Source organism: Symphalangus syndactylus, chromosome 18, assembly GCF_028878055.3.
Source record: "Symphalangus syndactylus isolate Jambi chromosome 18, NHGRI_mSymSyn1-v2.1_pri, whole genome shotgun sequence".
NCBI lineage: Eukaryota > Metazoa > Chordata > Mammalia > Primates > Hylobatidae > Symphalangus > Symphalangus syndactylus.
Window position 1 is genome coordinate 87,251,982 of NC_072440.2, and position 27,027 is coordinate 87,279,008.

The 27,027-nt window shown below is 43.4% G+C and overlaps 1 protein-coding gene and 1 long non-coding RNA gene across 4 annotated transcripts in view; one reads left to right on the plus strand and one right to left on the minus strand.

Moving 5' to 3' along the window:
- Window positions 1-250: 250 nt before the first annotated feature.
- LOC129468536 (uncharacterized) lies at window positions 251-26,632 on the minus strand. The gene is made up of 3 exons (XR_008652694.2): window positions 25,666-26,632; window positions 5,222-5,277; window positions 251-1,399 (listed from the first exon to the last, which is right to left on the minus strand). It is a non-coding gene; the product is annotated as an uncharacterized lncRNA (long non-coding RNA).
- A 41-nt stretch (window positions 26,633-26,673) lies between these two features.
- DNAJC27 (DnaJ heat shock protein family (Hsp40) member C27) overlaps window positions 26,674-27,027 on the plus strand; it is a 28,788-nt gene continuing 28,434 nt past the window's right edge. For all 3 annotated transcript variants that reach the window (XR_010117244.1, XR_010117245.1, XM_055254212.2), the window contains exon 1: window positions 26,674-26,963. Coding sequence is in view for 1 of the 3 variants with exons in the window: in XM_055254212.2 (XP_055110187.2) it covers window positions 26,877-26,963 (87 nt within the window). In the remaining 2 variants the exon portion in view is untranslated. The remainder of the gene's footprint in view (window positions 26,964-27,027) is intronic.

Consider the following 27,027-nt stretch of genomic DNA (forward strand, 5'->3'; position numbering starts at 1 on the left):
ATTCAAAAGACAGAGGTCAAAAAAGACAATTTTTGAAGCTGAAATTTTATTTTGGAAAGCATGTTAAATACATTAGAGGTTTAAACACTTGATATTATGAAGCAGAATTCTAGATTACCATAAGTCATTTTACTTAGCTAAAACAATGAATCAAAAATTACAAGAAGGCAAAAATCTTTACTCATTAAGAGAGAAGACTTAGCTTTCCAAACAATCTGTCTCCTGTCTTCTCCTTTTTTTTTTTTTTTTTGGTAGTTTATTCACAAGGCAAAAAAAAAATCTTTCATTATATTTTACCATTACATGAAAATCTTGTTCAAGGGAGAGAAAGTCAAATTTCACCCTTGCATTAGTCTACTATTAATGTCAACCTCATTTTTTTTAGTGAGTCTTCATAGATAATTCTATCCAATCTTAACCAGTTTGACTGTGACGTGAGATTCTTATAAACCTTTTATAACCCTGTACAAATTTTTGTTAAAGAGCAGATCAGTGCCTTAAGAAATCCTTGTGCTTTTATTCCAATGCTCAATTTACAGAAAAAACATATAATAAATACCCTTTTGAATTTAGTCAATACGTTCACATAAAATTTCTTTTGTAAGATTAATTTTTACAAACCTCCTGCAACTTGTTTAGACCTTTAGCTTTATCTTATTTAACTGGAAACAGTCCTTTAACCCTCTAAACTAGGCAAAAACTTACATTCCCATGCCTTCTTATAATCTTTTACTAAAAACACATTTTACTTCCCTTACACACCTTGCATGTAAATCTATTTTCAGTAGTCTCAATTGCATGTTATAATGGTGACTGTTAGCAATTTTTAATTTTAATGTAAAACCTGGTATGTTATTTTAATTACGTACTAGGTGCAGATAAGGCCTGGCCCTTTCCAGAACAGTTAAGGGTGTGGTTAATTCCATATGTCCCCAGGCCTCACCAAATTGTAAAGCAAGCAACTTGAACAATTTTCAAAAGCCAAAGAAGCAATTCATGATCTTAAAGCATTTAGAAAACCTAATATGTGAACACAATTTAGACTACATGTTTACATTTTCAAGACATTTGTATTTTGCCAATAATCTTTAAAACTGTTTTTATTTCTCAAAGATTAAAGTCACATGAACTAAAAGGCTTTACGGCTTTTCTTTTTTCTTCAAAAAATATTTGATCTAAGCACTTATTTTTCTTAGAAGCCAATTAATTAGAGCTGTTTTTATATAAACATCACATACATACACATATGTAACTACACAGACAAACAGAGGAAGAGCCAGTAGTTGTAAGATTTGTCATCTGCTGGTTTCTTAATTGGGCTACTGGCCTCAGGGTGGAGCCCTTCAAGAAGCAGGTCTAGGAAATCATGCAGTTTCTAGGGCCTAATAGGCAGATATAGCTGGAAGACAAAAACAGATTTTGAAACGGAGTTATTCACTTTCAATTTCTGGGGTTCCATGAGGAAAACAGAGGTTTTCCCCAAGCAGTCCCAGACTATCAGAAGCTATCTTAGAGCCTCTCATACATGCATTAAGAGTGGCAAGGCAGAATGGGAAAAATAATTCAGTCAACTGAGAAGAAAAAAACCCTCTTCCAGCAAAATAAGATCCAAGAAGAGAAAAAAAAAAAAAAAAAAAAAAAAAAAAAAAAAAAAAAAAAAAACAACATAAAGGCCTTTTAGATAAACCTATAGCTTGGATATCCACTTTTAATTAAGCTGACTTTTAACCATAGCGCTCTTTAAAAAAATCCTTTTAAATGCCTTATTACCTGACTTTAACCATACCAAACAGCCAATATTTCTGGCTTTTGAACTTTACCAAAAGTAACCTCACAGATGAAACCAACAAGCCTCAACTAAGGTTATCATTTAACTGTGAGTGTATGAGGTATTGTCAAACAGGTAGTAAGCAGTTTTTACAAAACCTAGAATCTTTAAAGGTAGCTCAGAGAAAGGAAGACTTAAGAAAGGAAGCTAGAAGTTGTTCATGGAGGAAAAGAGAATCAGCAAATGGTAAAAGTCACACAAATATTCACCAGAAAGTACTCATTCTCTAAGCCAGGATTGAACTCAGGTCACCACTGTAAAATGGCAGAGACCAAAAGAAAGTACTGCCACATGGTTACAACGCCAAGTTCCCAAAGATGTAAAATAAGATGGAGACCTCATTCTGAAATGCCTAACCTTGTTTTTACTTTAACTCGTTACTTTGAATTTTGTCCTGCTTGTCTCTTTAATCACCTAGCCTTGCTTCTCATGTAAATAAGACTCTCTCTAGCTAGGAAAACCGGACAAACCCCAATTGACCCCTTAATTTACAAGACACTAAGGGCTCCTCACCCAACTCCCTTTCGTAAGGAGTTGGCCTGGGTAAACAGATCCTCAGCATTTCAAAGGAGCCCAATTAACTGATAAGGTACCAACACCAACAATGTATGAAGTTCCCAGGAATTTTCTCCAAGAGATAACAAGATAAAACCTTGAGTTCGTGTCCGGCATAGACCCTATATCTAATTATAATGAAAGATTTAGAACCTTGCACCTGGTACCATTGCTCTTCTTGTAACCATTTGTCTTTTAAGTTGTTTATCACTCTGTAGCCATTTTGATTCCTTTGATTCTTGCATGTTTTTACTTCTGTAGAATTATTACATTTGAGTCCCCCTCCCCTTCCTAAACCTAGGTATAAAAGTTAATCGAGCCCCTTCCTCGTGGCCAAGAGAATTTTGAGCATTAGCCGTCTCTTTGGCCACCGGCTTAATAAAGGACTCTGAATTCATCTCAAAGTGTGGCGTTCTCACTAACTCACCTGGGTACAACAATTCAGTTGTTTTTTTTTTTTTTTTAAGAGACCTGCAGCAAAGTTTGTTACTGATCAGTTTGATGGGCTGGCATGAGCAGTAACCCATGTTTTATCCTGAGGTACTCCTCCTTATGACAGAACCATACTGAAAAACACACAAAGCACACCAGATTGGCTACAGCATAAGAGTAAACTCATAAATCCTTTTTTCCACTAAGCAAAAGTTTGCAGAGGATATAAACAATGATTTTTATCATTCATTCAGCTGGTCTACACAGAGAAAGAGAGGTCAGAAGTCTGACTGGTAAAAACCTTTACCCTTTTGCTGGCAAGTCAGGCCTCTTGGTTCCCTTCCCCTGAGCTACGGTGCCATTTTGACCCTGGAGTCTCATAAAGGGGGAGCAGATAAAGAGGTTTTTGCATACTGTAAAAGTGGTCCATCCTCAGGAGATTTGCTCCGTTTGATCTGTAATTTCTTCCTGGTTTATTTTTAAGCAAACAGTTTAAGGTTTGGGGAAATTAAACTTTTTCCAATTTGGGGGATGCATCCGAGGGGAGCGTCCTGTGCTATGGGGACACAATTACCCATCCATGAAGAGAGGACAGAGGAGGAAAAAGAAAAAAGAAAGCATTATTTTTTTCCCAAAGGAGTCCCAGTGATTCAGGATGCATTAGAGAGAAATACAGACTGAAGATTGTTGGTTACCCATCTGGAAAGAGGGGAAAATGAGTCCCTTTGTTCCTTCCTCTTCCCGGTGAATATGTGGGGCATGTAAGGGAGAGAAAGAAAAGGCATCCCCTTTTTTCTTCCATGCAACCTTGTTCCAGCAACCTCGGCAGAGTGCCACCCATGGGTGCCAACATGGCTTTCACCCATGTAACAGGAAGGCCTAGAGGGTAGGAACTATCTACACTCACCTACACACTGGCCTGTCCTCCCTGCTGTCGGTAACCTCATCTATGCCATGGATAGGGGTATGACCCTCATCCATGAAATGGAGGGAGGCCTAATCAGCAGGAATTAGTCATACTCAGCTGGGCTGTGCCCCTTGACTTCCGTTGTCATCTGTCTCTGGATCCCTTAGATCCAGTTTTCCTTTCTAGGACTTCAACCAAAATCTTGGAATTGAGTTTGGGACAAAAAGGTACCTCAGAAGGGTACATGGACTCTTATGTTAAGTCCCAGGTGGCCCTCGCTAGACTGTAGCCAGTAGCTGGCAGGGCCACTCCTTTAGTGCTTCCTTATCATAAGCCAAATGCTAAGGTGAAGCTGTGGAATTGGGTCCTCCTCAAACAAAGCAGTGAAAAAGGAGTTCTGTGAATTGGTGCCCTGGCCTAGTAAGATGCCTTCCTCCTTCCAAAAAAAAAAAAAACAACTGCTGTTGCATAGAAAAGCTCCCTGTATTCACAGGGCTGTGTTAACTCCTGACATCATGGAGAAAAGAAAAAAAAAAACACACAGCTTAAGTGCAGGGAGGGGAAGGTACTTGGGGGAAAAAGCCTCTTGCCCTCCTGCAAATGGGTTACCCCAACAGGGAGAGAAACTCCTAATCACTGCTTCCTCCCCTCTTCTAAGAAGACAGAAACTGCATTGTTCTGAATTACATTTTTGATGACTGGGCCAAATGCCCATTCTTCCCAGTAATTTCTGTAGTTTGCAACAACACTCTCAGCATTGTAAAAGCAGAGATGGATGCCATGACAGCCCCAATAGAAAGAAGAGAAATGCCATAGAAAAGACTGGATTGGAACAAGGTCGACATTCTCAACTCCCAAGAGTGAAAGTGGGGGTTCCTTTTCAGCATCCTGTCCTCTGCAGTTGTGCCATTTGCTGAGGTTTGCTTGTTTGTTTTGAGACAGTCTTGCTCTGTCACCCAGGCTGGAGTGCAGTGGCATAATCTCAACTCACTGCAACCTCCTCCTCCTTGGTTCAAGAGATTCTCCTGCCTTAGCCTCTCAAGTAACTGGGATTACAGGTGTGCACCACCACACTCAGCTAATTTTTTTTAAATATATATTTTTGGTAAAGATGAGATTTCACCGTGTTGGCCAGGCTGGTCTCGAAGTCCTGACCTCAGGTGATTCACCCACCTCAGCCTCCCAAAGTGCTGGAATTACAGGCGTGAGCTACCACCCCCAGCTGTACTATTTGCTCTTAACTAGCTAATCAGAGGTTTGGTGCTTTGTCCACCTTCAGAAAAAAGTGTAAGGACAAGAAGCCTTGGGAAAAAGTGAAGTTATATGTTCACATTCACTCACCCCTTTTGACAAATCTCAGATGGGCCCCCAGATATATGCAGGATTTTTCTCAGCTACTTTGCCACCCAGGGACCTCCATGGCCAGTGACGCCCCAAACTCCACCCCCAGCCTGGGCCTTGCTGGGCCCCAGGCCTACTGCTGGAGGTGCCCCACTCACTTGGTCCACCTACATTATAGCTTGTACCAGCATACAGTGATTCCCAAGCTCTTGTCCTGCAACCAAGAAGAATGAGGTTATGCTGATGATTTGAAGGGTAAGGAGGGCAGAGAATAATTTTATTGAGTGATGGAACAGCTCTCAGCAAAGAGGGGATGTGGGGTGGTCCCGCAACCCTGTAGTCTGTTGGTTTCTCTCCCAGTGTGGCTGAGTCCAGGGCTTTTATGGGCTCAGAATAGGTGAGTGCATGCTGATTGGTTTGTGAGTATGCAAAAAAAAATTAAAACAAAGTTACCACTCAAAGACGGGCATGACAGTGTAAAAAAAACAATTAGGGAAGGGTAGGTATATGTAAAATAAGTGAAGGGTAGGATCCATCAGAGGAAAGTGCACCAAATGGGAAGATGAGTTTTTGATCTGGTCTGAGAATTTACCTGGGACTGTCTTCAGCTTGAAGGTTGGGTTTCACCAGGGACCCACCCCTATCTGCTTAGGCATTTGTCTGCCTCCTGTCACTATCACTATGAAGAAATAATTGAGACTGGGTAATTTAGAAAGAAAAGAGGTTTAACTGACTCACAGTTCCCCATGGCTGAGGAGGCCTCAGGAAGCTTACAATCATGGTAGAAGGGCACCTCTTCACAGGGTGGCAGAAGAGAGAATGAGTGCCAGCAGGGGAAATGCCAGACACTTACAAAACTATCAGATCTTGTGAGAACTTACTCACTATCATGAAAACAGCATGGGGGAAACCACCCCCATGATTCAATTACATCCCACCAGGTCCCTCTCATGACACGTGGGGATTATGGAGATTACAATTCAAGATGAGATTTGGGTGGGGACACAGCCAAACCATACCATCCTACTCCTGGCCCCTCCCAAATCTCATGTCCTCACATTTCAAAACATAATCATGCCTTCCCAACAGTCCCTAAAAGTCTTAACTCATTTCAGCATACACCCAAAAGTCCAAGTCCAAAGTCTCATTTGAGACAAGGCAAGTCCCTTTTGCCTATGAGCCTGTAAAATCAAAAACAAGCTAGTTACTTCCAAGATACAATGGGGGTACAGGCACTGGGTAAATACACCCATTCTGAATGGGAGAAATTGGCCAAAACAAAGGGGCTACAGGCCCCATGAAAGTCCACAAACCAATAACAGCAGTCATTAAACCTTAAAGTTCCAAAATGATCTCCTATGACTCCAACTCTCACATCCAAGTCAAGCTGATGCAAGAGGTGGGCTCTCATGGCTTTGGGAAGCTCCGCCACTGTGGCTTTGCAGGGTACAGCCCCCCTCCCAGCTGCTTTCACAGGCTGGCACTGAGTGTCTGCAGCTTTTCCAGGTACATGGTGCAAGCCGTCAGTGGATCTACCATTCTGGGGTCTGGAGGACAGTGGCCCTCTTCTCACAGTTCCACTAGGCAATGCCCCGGTGGGGACTTGGTGTGGGGTCTTCAACCCCAGATTTCCCTTCTGCACTGCCCTAGCAGAGGTTCTCCATGAGGGCTCCATCCCTGCAGCAAACTCCTACCTGGATATCCAGGCATTTCCATACATCCTCTGAAATCTAGGCGGAGGTTCCCAAACCTCAATTCTTGACTTCTGTGCACCTGCTGGCCCAACATCATGTGGAAGCCACCAAGGCTTGGGGATTGCACCCTCTAAACCAATGGCCTGAGCTGTACATTGGCCCCTTTTATCCATGGCTAGGACACAGGGCACCAAGTCTGGAGACTGCACAAAGCAGCAAAGCCCCAGACCTGGCCCACAAAACCATTTTTTCCCTCCTAAGCCTTCAGATCTGTGATGGGAGGAGCTGCCACGAGGACCTCTGACATGTCCTGGAGACATTTTCTCCACTATCTTGGTGATTAACATTTGGCTCCTCATTATTGCAACTGGTCATGTGGGCATAGCTCGTATTGATGACTACCTTCTTCTACTACACCTTTTCTATTACCTTTGCCTTCAGCAAGCACCTCAGGGGGTCATGGTTTTTACCTGGTGGAGTGACTTAAACTTTCATTCCTGAAGGGTCTGGGCCATTTGTAGTCTTGCCTGGATTGGGTTGTTGTAGTTTCTGATTGACCCTAATCATAGGGCATGGTAATACTAGGAGATGCCCTAAGGGATCTCCTGTATTCCATGCATACTCTTCCTTACCTCCATTGTGGAGTAGCAGACTGATTTCATCTTGATAGTTTGGGTAAATCATCTTAGCCGTCACTGTAACTCCTTTCTTAGCCTGTTGACTTAGAGGTAGGAGGAGCCCAAAGTGGCCAAGTGGCAATCTTAACTTCCAGTTTAATGGAATTATTGTGTGTCTCCTGGTAGCAGCATTCCTCCCTCTGGAACTAAGACCTCTAGGCCAGCAGAATGTAATGTAACTGCAACAGGAAGCAAAAATTTTGCTAGTGGGTCACTAGGTGTGATGGTGAGTGGTGCCACTTCCACTTCCAGCCCTTGATTCCTGGACCCATGAATCCTGGCTATGGGAGAAATAGTACCACATTTTGGAGGCTAATTCGGGGCATATACAGCCTTCTGGAAAACTTTCTCCCAGCCCTGCAAAGTATTGTCACCTAGTTGGCATTGTAATTGTGACTTCAAAAGGCTACTCCGCTGTCCCTATTAATCCAGCTGCTTCAGGATGATGGGGAATATGGTAAGACCACCAAATTCCATTAGCATGAGCCCACTGCTGCACTTCTTTAGTCATAAAGTGCCTTGGTCAGAGGCAGTGCTATGTGGAATACCATGACAGTGGATAAGGCATTCCATGAGTCCATAGATGGTAGTCTAGGCAGAAGCATTGCAGGCAGGATACGCAAACCCATATTCAGAGTAAGTGGCTATTCCAGTGAGGACAATCATATTTCCATGATGGAAGAGGTCCAATATAATAAACCTGCCACCAAGTAGGTGGCTGATCACCCCAAGGAATGATGCTATATCAAGGGCCCAGCGTTGGTCTTTGCTGCTGGCAAATTGGGCACTCAGCAGTGACCATAGAAAGGGCAGCCTTGGTGAGTGGAAGTCCGTGTTGCTGAACCCATGCAAAACCTCCATCTCTGCCACCATAAGCACTTTGTTCATGAGCCCATTGGGTGATGACAGGGGAGGGTGGGGAAAGAGACTGAGTGGTGTCCACAGAACAAGTCATCCTATCCACTTGATTATTAAAATCCTCCTCACACTCAGATGAGCACTCACATGGGATACAAATATCTTCAGTTTTTGACCACTCAAGAGAGGTCCATCCACATATCTCTTTCCCAAATTTCTTTGTCACCAATTTTCCAATCATGCTTCTTCCAAGTCCCTGACCATCCAGCCAAACCATTGGCTAAAGCCCATGATCATTTCTCCTTCCAAGCAAAGTGCACAACCAGGTGCTTTTCTTGAAGTTCTGCTCACTTGGAAGATTTCCCTTTGCCACTGTCCTTCAGGGATGTCCTAGAAAGAGGCTGTAGTGCTGCAGCTGTCCACTTTCTGGTAGTTCCTGCATATCGTGAAGAATCATCTAGAAACCAGGCCCTAGTCTTCTCTTCCTCTGATCATAGGTAACTCTCTATGAGGCCATCAGTGAAGGCTTGGGGAGAGAAGGCAGGGTGGCAGGAGTGGAGACCATGGGCATTTGAACCACTTCCTCATGTAACTTACTTGTGCCTTCAGGACCTGCTTGGGCCCGATCACATACATACCACTTCCATTTGATGATGGAATGCTGCTGTGCATGACCCACTTTATGGCTAGATGGGTCAGAAAGCACCCAGTTTATGATAGGCAGTTCAGGTCGCATGGTGACTTGATGATCCATAGTCAAATGTTCAGTTTCCACCAAAGACCAGTAACAGGCCAAGAGCTGTCTCTCAAAAGGAGAGTATTTACCTGCAGAAGATGGCAGAGCCTTGCTCCAAAATCCTAGAGGCCTCCACTGTGATTCACCTACGCAGGCCTGCCAAAGACTCCAAACAGCATTCTTACCTGCCACTGACATCTCAAGCACCATTGGATCCACTGGGTCATATGGCCCAAGTGGCAGAGCAGCTTGCATAGCAGCCTGGACCTATTGCAGAGCCTTCTCCTGTTCTGGACCCCACTCAAAACTGGCAGCCTTTCAGGTCACTCAATAAATGGGCAGGAGTAACACCCCTAAATGAGGAATGTGTTGCCTCCAAAATCCAAATAGGCCCACTAGGCATGGTGCCTCTTTCTTGGTTGTAGGAGGGGCCAAATGCAGCAACTTATCCCTCACCTTAGAAGGAATATCTAATACTCCACAGGCCCCACAGCACTGGACTCCTAGAAATTTTACTGAGGTAGAAGGTCCCTGATTTTTAGTCAGGGATTTTAGATTTTAGATTTATTTCCCATCCCCTGGCACACAAATGTCTCATCAGTAAGTCCAGCATACTTGCTACTTCTTGCTCACTGGATCCAATCAGCACAATGTCATCAATGTAATGGACCAGTGTGATATCTTGTGGAAGGGGAAAATGATCAAGATCTTGTGATAACTCACTATCACGAGAACAACTTGGGGAAAACCGCCCCCATAATTCAATTACCTCCCACCGAGTCCCTCCCACAACATATGCGGATTATGGGGTTTACAATTCAAGATAAGATTTGGATGGGGACACAGCCAAACCATATCAATATCCAAAACTACAACGTGTTCAAAACAGATCTTGTCACTGTTTAAATAGCTCTCCTTTGGGGTCTCCTTATTTCTGTCAAGAGTGACTGTCATCATCTCAGCCACTCAGGCTCCAGAACTTGGGGTCAGCCTTCACTCCACTTTCTCGGTTTGCCCCACATCTAGCAGTCACCAAGAAGCTGTTCCTATTGTAGTTTTTTCATCTCTCCCTTGCTGTCCATTCCCATTGTCATTGTCATCTAGGTATTTATTACCACATGCCTAGGAACTACTGGGCTTCTGATGGCTAACCATAACCTACATAACCTACTTCTTTCTATTCCATTTTTTTCTTTTCTTATCTCTCTCTCTTTTTTTTTAGACAGGGTCTCACTCTGGCAGCCAGGGTGGAGTGCAGTAGTGTTGATCTCAGCTCACTGCAGCCTCAACCTCCCTGGCTCAAGCGATCCTCCCACCTCAGCCTCCTCAGTGGCTGGGATTACACGTGTGTTCCACCATCCCTGGCTTTTTTTTTTTTTTTTTTTGAGACAGAGTCTCACTGTGTTGCTCAGGCTGGAGTGCAATGGTATGATCTCAGCTCTCTGCAACATCCACCTCCCAGGTTCAAGCGATTCTCATGCCTCAGCCTCCTGAGTAGCTGGGATTACAGGCGTGCACACGTGGATAGGGTGACTTGTTCTGTGCACCACCATGCCTGGCTACTTTTTGTATTTTTTTTTTTTTTTTTTTTTAGTAGAGACAGGGTTTTGCCATTTGGGCCAAGCCAGTCTCAAACTCCTGACTTCAAGTGATCCACCCACCTCAGTATCCCAAAGTGCTGGGATTACGGGTGTGAGCCATCATGCCCGGGCTAATTTTTTTATTTTTTGTAGAGATGGGGTCTTCTTGTATTGCCCAAGCTGGTCTTGAATTCCTGAGCTCAAGTGATCCTCCTGCCTCAGCCTCCCAACGTTCCAGGATTACAGGTGTGAGCCACCACACCTGGCCTTTTTTTATTTTTATTTTTTTAAGAGACAGGGTCTCTCTATGTTGCCCAAGCTGGTCCTGAACTCCTAGTCTCAAGCGATCCTGCCTCAGCCTTCTAAAAATGCTGGGATTACAGATGTGAGCCACCTTACCTGACCTATTTCCATCTATTCTCGATACCACTCCCAAATTAGTATTTTTAAATGATGTTTTGTGCATGTTAATTGACTTTCCAAAATGTCTGTCAGTTGCCAAAGAACTGACAGTCACATGTACTGGCCAGAACAAGTTGCACTCCTTAGCCTGACAATGCACTGCTTTATCAGAAGACCTGGCTTTCAGCCATCCGTTTCTTCAACAAATGCTAGCTAAGTTTCCATTCTGTACCAAGCCTTGTCCTAAGTGTTAGGAATATAAGTGAACTAGAGAGACAGTCATTGCCCTCAGTGAACTTGCTGCCTAGTGGGGAAGACAGCCAATTAGATTAACAATTACAGTTCAGGGTGACAAGTGTTGTCATAGAGTCACTTCATGGGGGTTGTAGAAGCCCGAGGCAGAGCCAAACTTAGGGTGCGTGGATACAAAACAAGTGTCAGAGAAGGCTTTCCCGGGTAAAGAACTTTCAACCTCATTTCCCATTATTTCCCTTTTGCAACTTTCTGTTCCATTATTCATCATTCTTTCCATATCTTTTTTTTTTTTTTTTTGAGACGGAGTCTTGCTCTGTCACCCAGGCTGGAGTGCAGTGGCGCGATCTCGGCTCACTGCAAGCTCCGCCTCCCGGGTTCACGCCATTCTCCTGCCTCAGCCTCTCCGAGTAGCTGGGACTACAGGCGCCCGCCACCACGCCCAGCTAATTTTTTGTATTTTTGGTAGAGACGGGGTTTCACCGTGGTCTCGATCTCCTGACCTCGTGATCCGCCCGCCTCGGCCTCCCAAAGTGCTGGGATTACAAGCGTGAGCCACCGAGCCCGGCCCATTCTTTCCATATCTTATCTTTCCCTCAAGGTCCATGTTAAGTTTCTTCCTGGATCTTATGCTCATGGTGATCATCTTCTCAGCTCTGATAGTATCACTAATTGGTGCAGGGGCTATGCTAACTTGAATTTATGTATGTGTATATACACATATACATACACACCCATTAATTTGAATCATACCAAAATTATAGAATATTTAACCATTTTTAGCCCACAAAATGGCAATTCCATATGGTTCAACCATATGACTTGGAAACTTTCCCTAAAGCTATCCCTATATAAATCCACATACAAACTTACAGTTTAGCTTGAAGACATAAACTTATAAGCAGCCCTACAAATGCTCTGTCATATTTCCTACAGTCAAAAAAGTGTAAATTCTCATTTACATATTTTATATCTGATCACATGTACACATATAAACCCACAAAACGACAAATTCATTCACAAACGTCCTCATATAGCATACATTCAATATGCACACACGAAGCCGACAGATGCAGGAGATGCTAATGCACACACTCTCACACACAAAGTCATTATAACCAACACGAATATACCCAGAGGCCCCACACATATGCTTGCATACACACATTTGTACCCAGATATATCCAGAATAATTCCCAAACTTAACAAAGCCAGGCACGTGGGCACCCTCAGGAGAATTTCACCCACTCACTTCTACCCTGTGTTTTTGCAGACCTAAAAAATCAGATAACAAGGTGATACAACTCTGTTTAAAATAGGGATTCATAAGCTCTGAGCAAGGATCTGGAGAACTCTACTGTGAGTAAAGAGCTTATGCTCTTATGCACGGAGTCTGTAACATTCACCATGGCTACTCAAAGGCCTTTTTGGGCTTATGCCCTCAGTAAGGTTTTTTGTTTTTTTTTTTTTTTTTTTTTTTTTTGAGACGGAGTCTCGCTGTCACCCAGGCTGGAGTGCAGTGGCGTGATTTCGGCTCACTGCAGGCTCCGCCCCCCAGGGTTCACACCATTCTCCTGCCTCAGCCTCCTGAGTAGCTGGGAATACAGGCGCCCGCCACCACATCCGGCTAATTTTGTTTTTGTATTTTTACTAGAGACGGGGTTTCACCGTGTTAGCCAGGATGGTCTCGATCTCCTGACCTCATGATCTGCCCGCCTCGGCCTCCCAAAGTGTTGGGATTACAGGCGTGAGCCACCGCACCTGGCCTTCCCTCAGTAAGGTTAATGAGGCATTAGTGTCCCCTGATCCAGGGAAGGCCTTTTTGTTTTGTTTTGTTTTGAGTCCCTGCCAGGCCAACTTTCCTGCTGGGTTGGGGAAGATGAAAGCCATTGACGGAAAAGGTGGGCTGGAAGCAGTTATGGGTGTAAATTATGACAAGTAACAGCCAGAGTTGTCCTAGGTGGACAGTCGTGGTGGCAGGGAACTGGCTATAGCTGACAGATTTGAGAGTACAGGGAGGGAAGACTTGTGGTGGGCAGGGGTGGGGGGTCTGTTCCTCTGTCACATGCACAAAGCTTCTCGGCTCCAGTTTTCCTCTGGCTTGTTTCCCCATCACGCTGTCTCCGTCTGGTTTCCATGGACACCAAGAACTATCACAGGCACAGCACAAGAAAACATCAGGCCGGGGCTGCGTTTTTAGCTCTTAGGCCCTGTGAAAATTAGGAAGGAACTGTTTCTGTAAACTTTTTTGGAGTGTGACAGACTACAGAAGAGCATTATACAGATTATCAGTGTGCAGCCCTCTGAATTCTCACGAAGTGAATACGCCTATGTAACCCCCACTCATATCAAGATCTAGAACATGACCTGTACCCAGACACCCTCCTTATAGCCCTCTTCAATCACTATCCCCGAATATAACCAGAATCCTGACTCTTCGCTCATTGATTAGTTTGATCTGGTTTGAACTTTATATGATTGGACATACAGTAATACACTTTTGTGCCTAGCTTCTTTAACTCATTATTACATCTGTGAGATTCATAGCAGTAGCATAGTATTGTATAATAATGATTTAGTATTCCATTGGAAGAATATACCACTATTTATCCACTCCTCCACTGCCGGACAAATGAGTTGTTTCCAGTTTTTTACCATTACTAATAGTAGTGCTACAAATATTCTGGTGCAAAGTGTATATATCTGATAAAGAATATAGATAAATAGCCGGGCGCAGTGGCTCATGCCTGTAATCCCAGTACTTTGGGAGGCCGAGGCAGGCGAATCACAAGGTCAGGAGATTGAGACCATCCTGGCTAACACGGTGAAACCCCGTCTGTACTAAAAATACAAAAAATTAGCCGGGTGTGGTGGCGGGCACCTGTAGTCCCAGCTACTCGGGAGGCTGAGGCAGGAGAATGGCGTGAACCTGGGAGGTGGAGCTTGCAGTGAGCCGAGATCGCACCACTGCACTCCAGCCTGGGCGACAGAGCAAGACTCTGTCTCAAAAAAAAAAAAAAAAAAAGATAAATAATATATGTAGAATATATAAAGATTTTTACAAATCAATAAGAAAAAATAAGCAACTCAATAAAACATTAGCTAATTGAACAAGTACTTTTTTTTTTTTTTTTTTGAGACAGGATCTCTCTCTGTCACCCAGGCTGGGGTGCAGTGGTAGAATCACAGCTCATTGCAGCCTCAATCTCCTGGGTTCAGGTGATCCTCCCACCTCAGCCTCCCAAGTAGCTGGGCTCACAGGCCCATGCCACCATGTCCAGCTAATTTTTGTAGAGACAGGGTCTCCCTAACGTTGCCCAGGCTGGTCTTGAACTCTTGGGCTCAAGTGAGCCTGCCCGCCTTGGCCTCCCAAAGTGCTGGGATTACAGGTTTGAGCCATTGTGCCGGGCAACAAGTAATTCATATAAGAAGAAACAACCTTTAAAAATATGAAAAGGCACTCAACCTCATTAGTCACCAGGGAAATGCAAATTAAAACTACAATTAGATACTACTACAAATGTCTAAGGAAGGCTAAAATTAAAAGACTAGCAAAATTGAGGGGCCAATGAGAATTTGGAACAGCTGGAACTCTCATTCAATGTTGGTGGGAGTGTAAATTGACAGCCACTTTGGAACACTGTTTGGCAGTACCAACCAAAGCTGAACAGACGTACCCTATGACAAAGCAATTCAACTCCTAGGTATATACCTCTTAGAAATGTGAGTACTGTATAAGTAATGTTGACGGACTTAAACTGCAAAATGTTAAAATTGAGTCAAGCTGCTAATATGCATAATCAATCAGCAGCAAACTGATCATTTAAAATATTCTTTCAGAGCCGGGCATGGTGGCTCATGCCTGTAATCCCAGCGCTTGGGGAGGCCAAGGTGGATGGATCACCTGAGGTCAGGAGTTCAACACGTGCCTGGCCAACATAGTGAAACCCTATTAAAAATTCAAAAATTAAACGGGGGTGGTGGCACACGCCTGTAGTCCCAGTTACTTGGGAGGCTAAGGCAGGAGAATCACTTGAACCTGAGAGGCAGAGGTTGCAGCGAGCTGAGATCACGCCACTACACTCCAGCCTGGGTGACAGAGTGAGACTCCGTCTCAAAAAAAAAACGAAAAACAAAAAAAAACCTCTTTCAGTTGTCCATTATAAGCAATATTGTTGGCTAGACGTGGTAGCTCATGCCTATAATCCCAGCACTTTGGGAGGCCGAGGCAGGAGGATAACTCGAGGCCAAGAGTTCAAGACCAGCCTGGTCAACATAGCAAGGCCTCGTCTCTGCAAAAAAGAAAACAAAATTAGCCTGCATGGTGGCATGTGCCTGTAGTCCTAGCTACTTGGGAGACTCAGATGGGAGGATTTCTTGAGCCTAGGAGGTTGAGGCTGTAGTGAGGTATGATCATACCACCACACTCTACCCTGGGTGACTGAGCAAGACCCTGTGTCTAAAAAGGTAAAACAAAAACCAACATTGTTCACAATTTTGAATTGTTAGCCACAACTTTTTTTTTGAGACAAGGTCTCATTCTTTCATCCAGTCTGGAGTGCACTGGCTCGATCCCAGCCCACTGCAACCTCTGCCTCCCAGGTTCAAGTAATCCTCCCACCTCTGCCCCCAGACCACCTGGGACTACAAGTGCCTGACATCACACTTGGATAATTTTTGTATTTTTTGGTAAGCTTGTCTCATTATGCTGTCCAGCTGGTCTTGAACTCCTGACCTTAAGCAATACACCAACCTCGGCCTCCCAAAGTGCTGGGATTACAGGCATGAGCCATTGCACCCAGCCAATCCACAACTTTTTAATATATCTCTCCTATATATTTACCCAAATTGTTAAAGAGAGCTGGGTTAAAAAGTAGAGCCATAGCTCTAAAGATTTCCCTCCTTTCCTTTCCTTTCCCTTCTCCCTCTCCTTCCCTCCCCTCCCCTCCCCTCCCCTCCTGTACCCTTCCTTATCCTTCCCTTCCTTTCCTTTCCTTTCCCTTCCCTACATTTTTATTAGGCAAATGGGTGTCATTAACTGCAACTAGATATGTAGGTGGAAACATTGGTTTGTGCCAAAATCTCCTCTCTATGAGGAGCCAGACCAGTATGGCTGGAGAACCTCAAGATCTAGAGAAGGGTATTTAAGGCAGGTGCCTATATACAAAGGCCATGAGCTGCAAGTGAACTTGGCATTCAAAGAACAGAAGGAAGATAGCATTTGAGCACTTCTAGTAATCTGCTAGGTACCCCAGGATGTCTCCCAAGAAATTGGCACCTTGCTCTGAGCTCAAATTTCTTGGCAGGGTTAATGGCAATTTTCTACCTGTCCATATTACTGAATATCACTTGTTATGTGTTCCTTATTGCTACATTCCACTGCTTGTTGGCATCTTTGCTTCATTGTCTTGGCACTTTCAAGATGGCTCAATCCTATAGCTGGCAAGTTGGTGCTGCTTGTCATAAGGGAGCTCAGCTGTGGTTGTGGGTGTGAGTGGGGAGCTTGTTTCTCTCTCCATGGTCCTCTCCATGAAGAGCTGGAATCTTCAGTTTGGTGGCTGGATTCCAAAAGTGAGCATTCCAAGAGAACCAGAAGGAAATTGCATTGCCTTTTATGACTTAGTTTTGGAGGTGGCATAACGTCACTAACACCATAGTTACAATTCCACCCAGATTCAAGGGAGAGGAACATAGACCTATGGAGAGGAGCCTCAATCCTACTCTAAGAATTTCATATGGGAACCCTGAAGACACTATGCTAAGTGAAATAAGCCAGCCATTCGACTCATATGAGGTGCCTAGAGTACTCAAATTAATAGAGACAAAAGTAGAATGATGGGTCCCACGGGCTGAGGGGAGGAGAGAATGGAGAGTTAGTGCTCAGTGGTATGGAGTGTCGGTTTGGGAAGATGAAAAAGTTCTGGGAAAGATGACAGTGATAGTTGTACAACAATGTGAATGTGCTTAATGCCACTGAGCTATACATTTTTAAATGGTTAAAATGATACATTTTATGTTATGTGTTATTTTGCCACTATATAAAAAAGGTCATACGGGAGATGTTGTCACAGCCATTTTTGGAAAATACAAACTACCCCCACACTTTTTGGGTTAGTCTATAGTAGGATGAATACATGGATGTGTACATGGAAGCACAATATCCATGCTTGCAGACTCAAAACTAAGACCCTCTACCCCTAATAAGGAAGGCAGGAAGGCTCAGCAGAGTCAGGGTTCTAAGGTTCTTACATTGCTTAGGAGCGACTCATCCCCATGCCAGGTGCTTCTCCAAGATTTTTACTCCCCTCTGCCATCTGCCTGGTTTCTATTACTCTTCAGAATCTCCCAGTAGTTGTTTTTTTTCTTCTTTTCCTTTCTTCCCTGCCTCTCTCCCCCTCCCCCCTCCCCCTCCTTCTTCTCTCTCTCTCTCTTTCTTTCTTTCTTGAGGAAGAGTCTCACTCTGTTACCCAGGCTGGAGTGTGATGGCATGATCTGGGCTCATTGCAATCTCTGCCTCTTGTATTCAACCAATCCTCCCACCTCAGCCTCCCAAGTCGCTAGGAGTATAGGTGTGCACCACCACACCCAGCTGATTTTTATATTTTTAGTACAGATGGGGTTTTGTCATGTTGTGCAGGCTGGTCTCGAACTCCTGGCCTCAAGTGATCTGCCTGCCTTGGCCTCCCAAAGTGCTGGAATTACAGGCATGAGCCACCGTGCCCAGCCCTGTTATTATTTTTTAATCAGTGGGAGAATTATCTGAAAGGGTTTACACTACCATACTGGAAGCAGAACTCCTTAAAAAATTGAATTTGTAGTTAAAAACTTTCCCACAAAAACTTGATCACTGAGAGGAATTACTACCAACTTTTCAGTATGTATTTTAGTTTTCTATTGCTGCACAACAAATTACTGCAAATTCAACAGTTTCAAACAATAGACATTAAACATCTTGCAGTCCTGTAGGTCAGATGATGAGGCATACAGAGGCTGGGTTCTCTAGCCCAGAAATCTCACAAGGCGCCAGGATGGTGGCTCAGGCCTATAATCCCAGCATTTTGAGAGGCCGTGGTGGGAGGCTCATTTGAGGCAAAGAATTTAAGACTAGCCTGGGCAACATAGTGAGAGCTTGCCTCTACAAAATATAACTAGCCAGGCGTGGTGCTACAGACCTGTAGTCACAACTACTCGGAAGACGGAGATAGGAGGATCACTTGAGCCCAGGAGGTCAAGGCTGCAGTGAGTTATGATTGTGCCACTGCATTCCAGCCTGGGCAACAGAGAGAGCCTATCTCAAAAAAAAAAAAAAAAAAAAAAGTAGGCCGGGTGCAGCGGTTCACGCCTGTAATCCCAGCACTTTCAGAGGCCAAGGTGGGCAGATCACTTGAGGTCAGGAGTTTGAGACCATCCTGGCCAACATGGTGAAATCCCATCTCTACTAAAAATACAAAATTAGCCGGGTGTGGTGACAGGTGCCTGTAATCCCAGCTACTCAGGAGACTGAGGCAGGAGAATCACTTGAACCCTGGAGCCAGAGGTTGCAGTGAGCTGACATTGTGCCACCGCACTCCAGCCTGGGCAACAGAGCAAGACCCTGTCTCAAAAAAAAAAAAAAGTCTCACAAGGCTGCAATGAAGGTAGCAGACAGCTGGGTTCTCATCAGAACTCAGGAGCTCCTTCCAAGCTCATTCAGGTTTTTGGCAGAATTCAGTTACTTCTGGTTGTAGGACTGAGGTGCTCATTTTCTTGCTGTTGGCTGGGGGTTACTCTTAGCTCCAAGACACCACTCTTAGGTCCTTGCTAAGTATCCCCTTCCATCCCGGAGAACCTTCCTCCTATTGAATGCTTCTCACATTTTTAATATCTCTTGCCAGGAAAAGCCCTATCATACTTAAGGACTCATCTGATTGGGTCAGGTCCCTGGAAGATAATATCCTTAGCATAAAAACAACTGATCTGTGAACTTCATTATCAAAATCCCTTTGCAGCAGCACCCAAATTCATGTTTGATTAACTAACTGGGAAAAGGTATGTGTGTACCAGGGGCCAGGAATCTTGGAGGCCATCTTAGAATTCAGCTTACCACAGTATGCCAGTTAGATTTCATTTATGTTTGTATTTTAAGAGCTTCACCTTCTAAAGTACATAATAAGTTATGGATAGTTATAGTATAACTATATTTATAGTTTGCCTCAAAATAATCTGGGGTGGGAAGGGGGTATAGATGAAACAAGATTGATCCATGTTGATATTGCTGAAGGTGGAAAATGAGTGTTCATTACTTTATTCTCCCTACTTTTCCTAAAGTATGAATTTTGGGCCAGGCACCGTTGCTCATGCCTGTAATCCCAGCACTTTGGGAGGCCAAGTCAGGAGAGTCACTTGAGCTCAGGAGTTTGAGACCAGCCTGGGCAACATGGCAAAGCCCCATCTCTGGAAAAAAAAAAATTGTCAGATAAATTATTCCAGAGTATTGAAACATTTTTTAAAACTTCCAACTATGTGTGTGTTGGTGGCTTTTTTGAGCGACAAGGTCTTGGCCTGTCACCCAGGCTGGAGTGCAGTGGTGAGATCATAGTTCACTGTAACGTTGAACTCCTGGGCTCAAGTGATTCTCCTGCCTCAGTCTTTATTTTTATAGAGACAGGGTCTCACTATGTTGCCAGGGCTAGTCTTGATCTCCTGGCCTCAATGGACCCTCCCACTTCCACTTATGAAAGTGCTAGGATTACAGACATGAGCCACAGCACCTGGCCTATGATGCAAGTATAACATTAGTATCTAAACAAGGTAAAGGTAGCATAAATTACTTTAGTATTACTTAATAATATTACTTACTTCCAACATTACTTAAGAATATTAATGCAAAAATTATCAAAATGTTACCTTACAGAATTTGGCAATACATAATAAAAGTAAATTTACATTTACCTTTGAACCAGTAATTCCATTTTTTAAAGAATTTCACCTTGAAGACATACCCACAATAGTACAAAAATACATAAATTCCCCTAAATATATTAACTGAAAAAAAATGTATATACACACAATGGGATACTGTGCTGTGTAGCTATAAAAAAGGAGTATGATCTTTTTTACATAATAGTGAAATAGCATGTGGTCCTTTCTAGAATATATTAAGTGTAAAAGCAAATTTCAAAATTGTGCACACACATATAATGTTACTTTTTTGTGTCAGAAAGAGAAATGAGAAAATATACACGTAACTGTCTATTTTCTATAAAAAGAAACACAGGAAGGAGTAAATCACAGTCTATGTGATTGGTTGCCCACAGCAGGTAGGTGGGAAGTGGTGAAAAGGATTGGAATGAAGGACGAAAGTGACACTCATGTGGGTATACTGATTGTATTGCTTTAACTTTGAATCTGTTAATGTTTTACATACCCAAAAGAGTTAATAAAGTCACTAATCATGAGGGGCAAAAAACTGAAGCTACAATACTAAAGAAACAAGTGAGCTTAATTGTATTTAGAATGCAAACCATAACCACACTGAAGAAGGGAAAAAAAAGGATTAATCCAACTAATGTTTGAACACAATACTTATACTACATGACAAACTGTATTTGTCAGTTTTGGACAAAAAGTCATAAACAAATACTGAACTCTAGTTCAAAGGGCTCTTGTTTTTTAAAATGGTATGGGTTAGCAACTCCAAAACTATTTCCTATGTAATGTAGGATTGAGCAAATCAGTAAATATACTGAGGATAAAAGGAGCCAAGTTTCTCACTGTTGAAGCAGGAAGTCATAATTATGGAAAGGGGGAAGACTAGAACAAATCCTGTTATGCTAAAATGCATTGGTATTATCCATATAAACTATACTTTAATAAATGGATTCAGATGCACGTATATATGTATATATATCTCTTTTTTGGCTCAATCAACTGAAAGGTCCAAAAACAAAGACACTCTAGTACTACTGAGCACACCTAGCACCCAGATCTTGGTTTCTAAATACCATCCTCCATTAAAAGGATCCTTAGAAGCAGGGCTTGTTGCTGTGCTAAGAAAGTAAGAAAGTGGCTGGGCGTGATGGCTCAAGCCTGTAATCCTAGCACTTTGGGAGGCTGAGGCTGGTGGATTGCCTGAGCTCAGGAGTTCGAGACCAGCCTGGGAAACCCCGTCTCTACTAAAATACAAAAAATTAGGCGAGCGTGGCGGCATGCGCCTGTAATCCCAGCTACTCAGGAGGCTGAGGCAGGAGAATTGCTAGAACCCGGGAGGCGGAGGTTGCAGTGAGCCGAGATTGAGCCACTGCACTCCAGCCTGGGCAGCAGAGCAAGACATTGTCTCTAAAAAAAATAAAAGAAAGTGCTAAACAAACAGAAACAACAACAAAGAAGGTGACGACATCAGAAGGACATAGGAGCCAACCTGAGTATCAAAATAAATAATAATATTCATGGAGTAAAATAAGCATATACAAGGCCATACTGATATAAATGAATGAATGAGAAAGGAAAGCTTTCCCTTATGGTAGAATACCAAGTAATAAATATAAATGGAATGATGGAGTTGGAAAATCAGCATTTTGCATCCATCATAGTAATAATCTCTTCAGCCATAAGTAATCACTGGATTCTAAAAATCTGTGGGTGAAAGTTCAGTGAAGAAAGGATAGCCATATAATCTCCAAGTATCCTTTAAAAATTACTTATTACAAAGGGAAAAGTCACTTTACTGTAGATCAGCCTCATGAACCCCACCTTAACCAATGAACCAAAGCATCATTAATAAATGGAAAAAATTGGCATCCCAACTGATATGCTGCCCAAAAAGGACATAGTATCTTTGTTTGTTTGTTTGTTTAGACGGAGTCTTGCGCTGTCACCCAGGCTGGAGTGCAGTGACATGATCTCGGCTCACCGTAACCTCTGCCTCCCAGGTTCAAGCAATTCTTGTGCCTCAGCCTTCTGAGTAGCTGGGAATACAGACACGTGCAACCATGCTCAGCTAATTTTTTTGTACTTTTGGTAGAGACACGGTTTCACCATGTTGGCCAGGCTGGTCTCGAACTCCTGACCTCAGGTAATCTGCCCGCCTTGGCCTCCCAAAGTGCTGGGATTACAGGCATGAGCCACCACAACTGGCCCATAACATCTTTTCTATGGTATTCCAGCCAAATATAACATAACTGACTCTAATTTAAAGAACACACAAACACACACAAATTGAGGAATATTCTAAAAATAACTGTCATTTTGAAAGAAAAAGAAAAGCTGAGGAACCATTCCAGCTTAAAGACTAAAGATTTATAACTAAATGATCCTAGATCAGATCCTAGACCAGTTGACCAAGTCAAACATAGCTATAAAGAATATTATTGGGACAAATGGTGAAACTTGAGTGTTAACTGTGAATTAGATAAAAGTTTCCCAAATTTTCTTTGTTCACAGTGCTTTTAGCATCTGTTTTTTTTTTTTGTTTTGTTTTTTTTTTTTGAGATGGAGTCTTGCTCTTGTCACCCAGGCTGGAGTACAGTGGTGCTATCTCAGCTCACTGCAACTTCCACCTTCCAGGTTCAAGGATACCTTCTGCCTCAGCCTCCCAAGTAGCTGGGATTACAGGCGCCTACCACCACGCCCAGCTAATTTTTTGTATTTTTTAGTAGTGACGAGGTTTCACCGTGTTAGCCAGGATGGTCTCGATCTCCTGACCTCGTGATCCGCCCGCCTCAGCCTCCCAGAGTGCTGGGATTACAGGCATGATCCACCGCGCCCGGCCCAGTGTACTTTTCATCACAACCAACTGGAAAGCCCAGATGCCCCAAGACATGACATAGCCAAGGAATTTGGCGCCATCTATTGCTGAAACTGTAAACAACCTCAAGCTAGTAGTTTTGCACAGTCGCTTAGGTTTCATTTCGTTTGCCTTGAAAATTTAGAATGCAAGCTATTCCACAGATATACCCCTGTGGATTTACTGTGGGGATGTGAGGTACCTCAGTGCACAGTTTGATTCAAACCACAGGATTTTATAATAGTGCTGTATAAATTCTGCATTTTCTGATTTTGATAAATTACTGTTGCCATGTAGAAGAAAGTCTTTCTGAAGAAACACACATTGAATTATTTATGGATAAAGAAACAAGCTGGCTGGGCACACTGGCTCATGCCTATAATCTCAGCACTTTGGGAGGCTGAGGCAGGAGGACTGCTTGAGCCCAGGAGTTCAAAACCAGACTGGGCAACATAGTGAGACTCCTTCTCTAAAAAAAAAAGAAATATATATGCATATATTTACATATATAGGTAAATATGACATATATTTATATATGTATATATACACACACTATATATATGTGTATATATGTGTTTATATTTTTTTTGAGCAATTCTCCTGCTTCAGCCTCCCAAGTCACCGGGATTACAGGTGCCTGCCACCACATCTGGCTAAGTTTTGTATTTTTAGTAGAGATGGGGTTTCACCATGTTGGCAAGGCTGGTCTTGAACTCCTAACCTCAAGTGATCTACCCGTCTTGGCATCCCAAAGTGCTGGGATTATAGGTGTGAGCCACCGAGCTGGGCCTGTGTTTATATCTATCTATATATATCTGTCGATTAAAATGTCTGCAAATAAACCTCAAACTACTCAGAAACATTTGAGTATACATGTACATATAGACAGCACAAGTGATAGAAAAAATGGGACAAAATGTTAACAACTGATGAATTTGGATAAAGGGTAGACACGACTTTTTTGGTATCATTCTTGAAACTTTTCTGTGTAAAATTATTTCAAAACAGTTTTGAAAGATGAAATGCAATACTACATTTTCAAGTTTATATTCACATATAGTAAAACAATTTTAAATGCCTGGAAATTAAAGCAGCATTCAGATTGCTGCAACTGTTTGTAGAGAGAGAAGAGGGATGTATTGGGAAAGGCCACACACAGTATCAGTGATGTTTTCTTTTTTCATTTATTTATTTAGAGACAGGGTCCAACTTTGTTGCCCAGGCTGGAGTACAGTGGCACGACCACAGCTCACTGTGACCTCAACCTCCCAGGCTCAGGTGATTCTCCCACCTCAGCCTCCTGAGTGGCTGGGACTACAGGCTTGGGCCACCACACGGCTTTTCTTTTTTCGTAGAGACAGGGTTCTGCCATGTTGCCCAGGCTGATCTCAAACTCCTGGGCTCAAATGATCCACTGGCCTTGGCCTCCCAAGGTGCTAGGATTATGGGGTGGGCTACCATGCCCAGTGGTGATACTTTATTTCTTAAACTGGGTGGGGGATACATGGCTATTCATTCCATTATACTTTATACCTTTAAGTACGTCCAAAATATTTCATAATTTACTTTCTAAAAATATACATTAAAAAGATGTAGGATTTTTCTTAATACATAAAAAAAGTATGAGCAAATGAGAGCATGTAGCTGCTGTTTGCTGGGAGACTACTACGTACTTCCTGTGCATTATTTCCTACAATCCTTATCACCACCTCATGCCTACAACATATGCCAAGATTAAGTGTATTGGGCTGGCTCCAGAATCCATGCTCACACCATACCTCCCAGGTCCATACTATGGAAAAAGCGGCTAACTCGTGCTGATTTTTATTTTTTTATATTCAAAGAGTGGGGGAAAGAAAACAACTTTCTTGCTCTTTCAATTCCAAACTAATTTAATACATACAGTAGAAAATGTAGCTATATACAATAAAATGTCAAAAGCATCAATATGGGCCGGACGCTGTGGCACATGCCTGTAATCCCAACACTTTGGGAGGCCAAGGCAGGAGGGTCACCTGAGGTCAGGAGTTTGAGACCAGCCAGGCCAATATGGTGAAACCCCATCTCTATGAAAATACAAAAATTAGCTGGGTATGGTGGTGGGTGTCTGTAATCCCAGCTACTCGGGTGGCTGAGGCAGGTGAATCGCTTGAACCCAGGAGGCAGAGGTTGCAGTGAGCAGAGATTGTGCCACTGCACTCTATCTAGCCTGGGCAACAAGAGTGAAACTCTGTCTCAAAAACAAACAAACAAACAAAAAAACCATCAATATGAAAAAAATAGTAATCAATTTAAATCTCTGGCATGTTTTACTTAGTCTCAACAGCACCATACTTAATCAGTCATAACAGCTGAAGATTTGACATTTTATAATTATTCTTCCACAATACCAGTTACCCTATTACAGGGCCAAAGGTGAACTGTCGAAGAAATTAGATGTTTAGTAATCTGATTTATTAAATCATACTGAGAAGTTAGCATGTGGCTTCTTTTAAGCTTTAAAACTATCCAAATTCTAACCAGGACTTAAATTTTATATTTGTAAATAATTTTAGACTCTTCAGTGAATTAAGTTATATTATTTATCAAAACAATCCAGATTAAACTTGTCTTAAAAAAACTTAATGTTTAAAAAATACATTTTAAAATTAAAATGTGGAAAATCTGACTTTACTATGAAATGTTGAGCCTTTGTTCATTGCCTTCCTGTAATGCACTTCCCGTAAGACGTTTAAAGTTAGGTGAGAAAAGAAGCAATGCTACTTTTGTCTTTGGCAGCCATTCTTTTTCAGGGCACTATAAATAATCATTGTCAAGTTCTATTTGTCTTCTGTAACTGAAGATATTCACTGAAAAAAAAATTATCGTTCCTGTCAGACTGACTTTTATTCAAGCAGCTGCTTTTCTCACCCCCTGGAATGAGAGCAGAAAAGTGGTTATCTTAGGACTCATTATTCTTCCACTGTTACATTGTCAGCTAAAGGGAAGGGAAGAGCAGACCTTGAGGTCACGTTCGAAGTGAACAGCGCGGACCTGAGGAAACTGACGTCCACAGCTCCAGCCTGGCTTAGCGTTAACACCTAGCAGGCCGAGCCTTTCTCCCACAGAGGAGTCAACAAATCCATCAGAGCTCTGTAACAGGAGGGCCAAGACTAAACACTCTTGCCTTGACTCCAAATAGACAACTCCATTTAAAATAAAAAACAATAGGAGCCAGATTCAGAATCCCTTCCCGCCTTGCCCAAGGCCCTCTTCCAGAACCAGGGTTCCGACCTCCCACCTTCCTGGCTCTGAGGTCTGCCTCTCGGGGATCTCGAGCAAGGGGAACATAATATTGGAGGGGCAAGAGGAGCAGCAGACCGGCCCATTGAACTGAAAAAGAATCCAGAAAAAAAAAACACTCCCAAACGGACCAGACACTACCAGACCAGCCCTGAAGAGCCAATACATTTCCACCACTCGGCTGCGAAAGCAACAAACGCCTCCCGTCCGGGCGTCCCTGAAAACAAGGCCGCGCTCACCTCGAAGGGTAAACCCAGCCGCCCCCCAACGCCACCTTCCCGTCAGGGCACGAGGCCTTAGAAACCCGGTAACTGCAGCCGCGTCTCCAGGGCCTGCAGATGACGTCAGCAGCCCCCGCGCTAGCATCGCGAGACTCCGGTCTCCCTCCCCTGGCTCCCCGCGCTCCCAACCGCCAGCGCCTGCTGCCAGGCAGCGGCGGGGATGGCGAGCAGCGGAGGCGAGGTGGTGACGAGAGCAGCGGGTCCGCCATTGGACGAGGAGGCCTGAAGGACGGGCCAGCGGTGCACAAGAAGAGACCGAGGCGGGTGGCCCCGAGAGAGCCAGGGCCATGGAGGCCAACATGCCGAAGCGGAAAGAGCCCGGCAGGTCTCTCCGCATCAAAGTCATCTCCATGGGCAACGCCGAAGTGGGGAAAGTGAGTACAGCGCGCCGGGAGGGGCGGGCCCCAGCGTGGCGGGGCGACGTGTCCATTGGCTGGA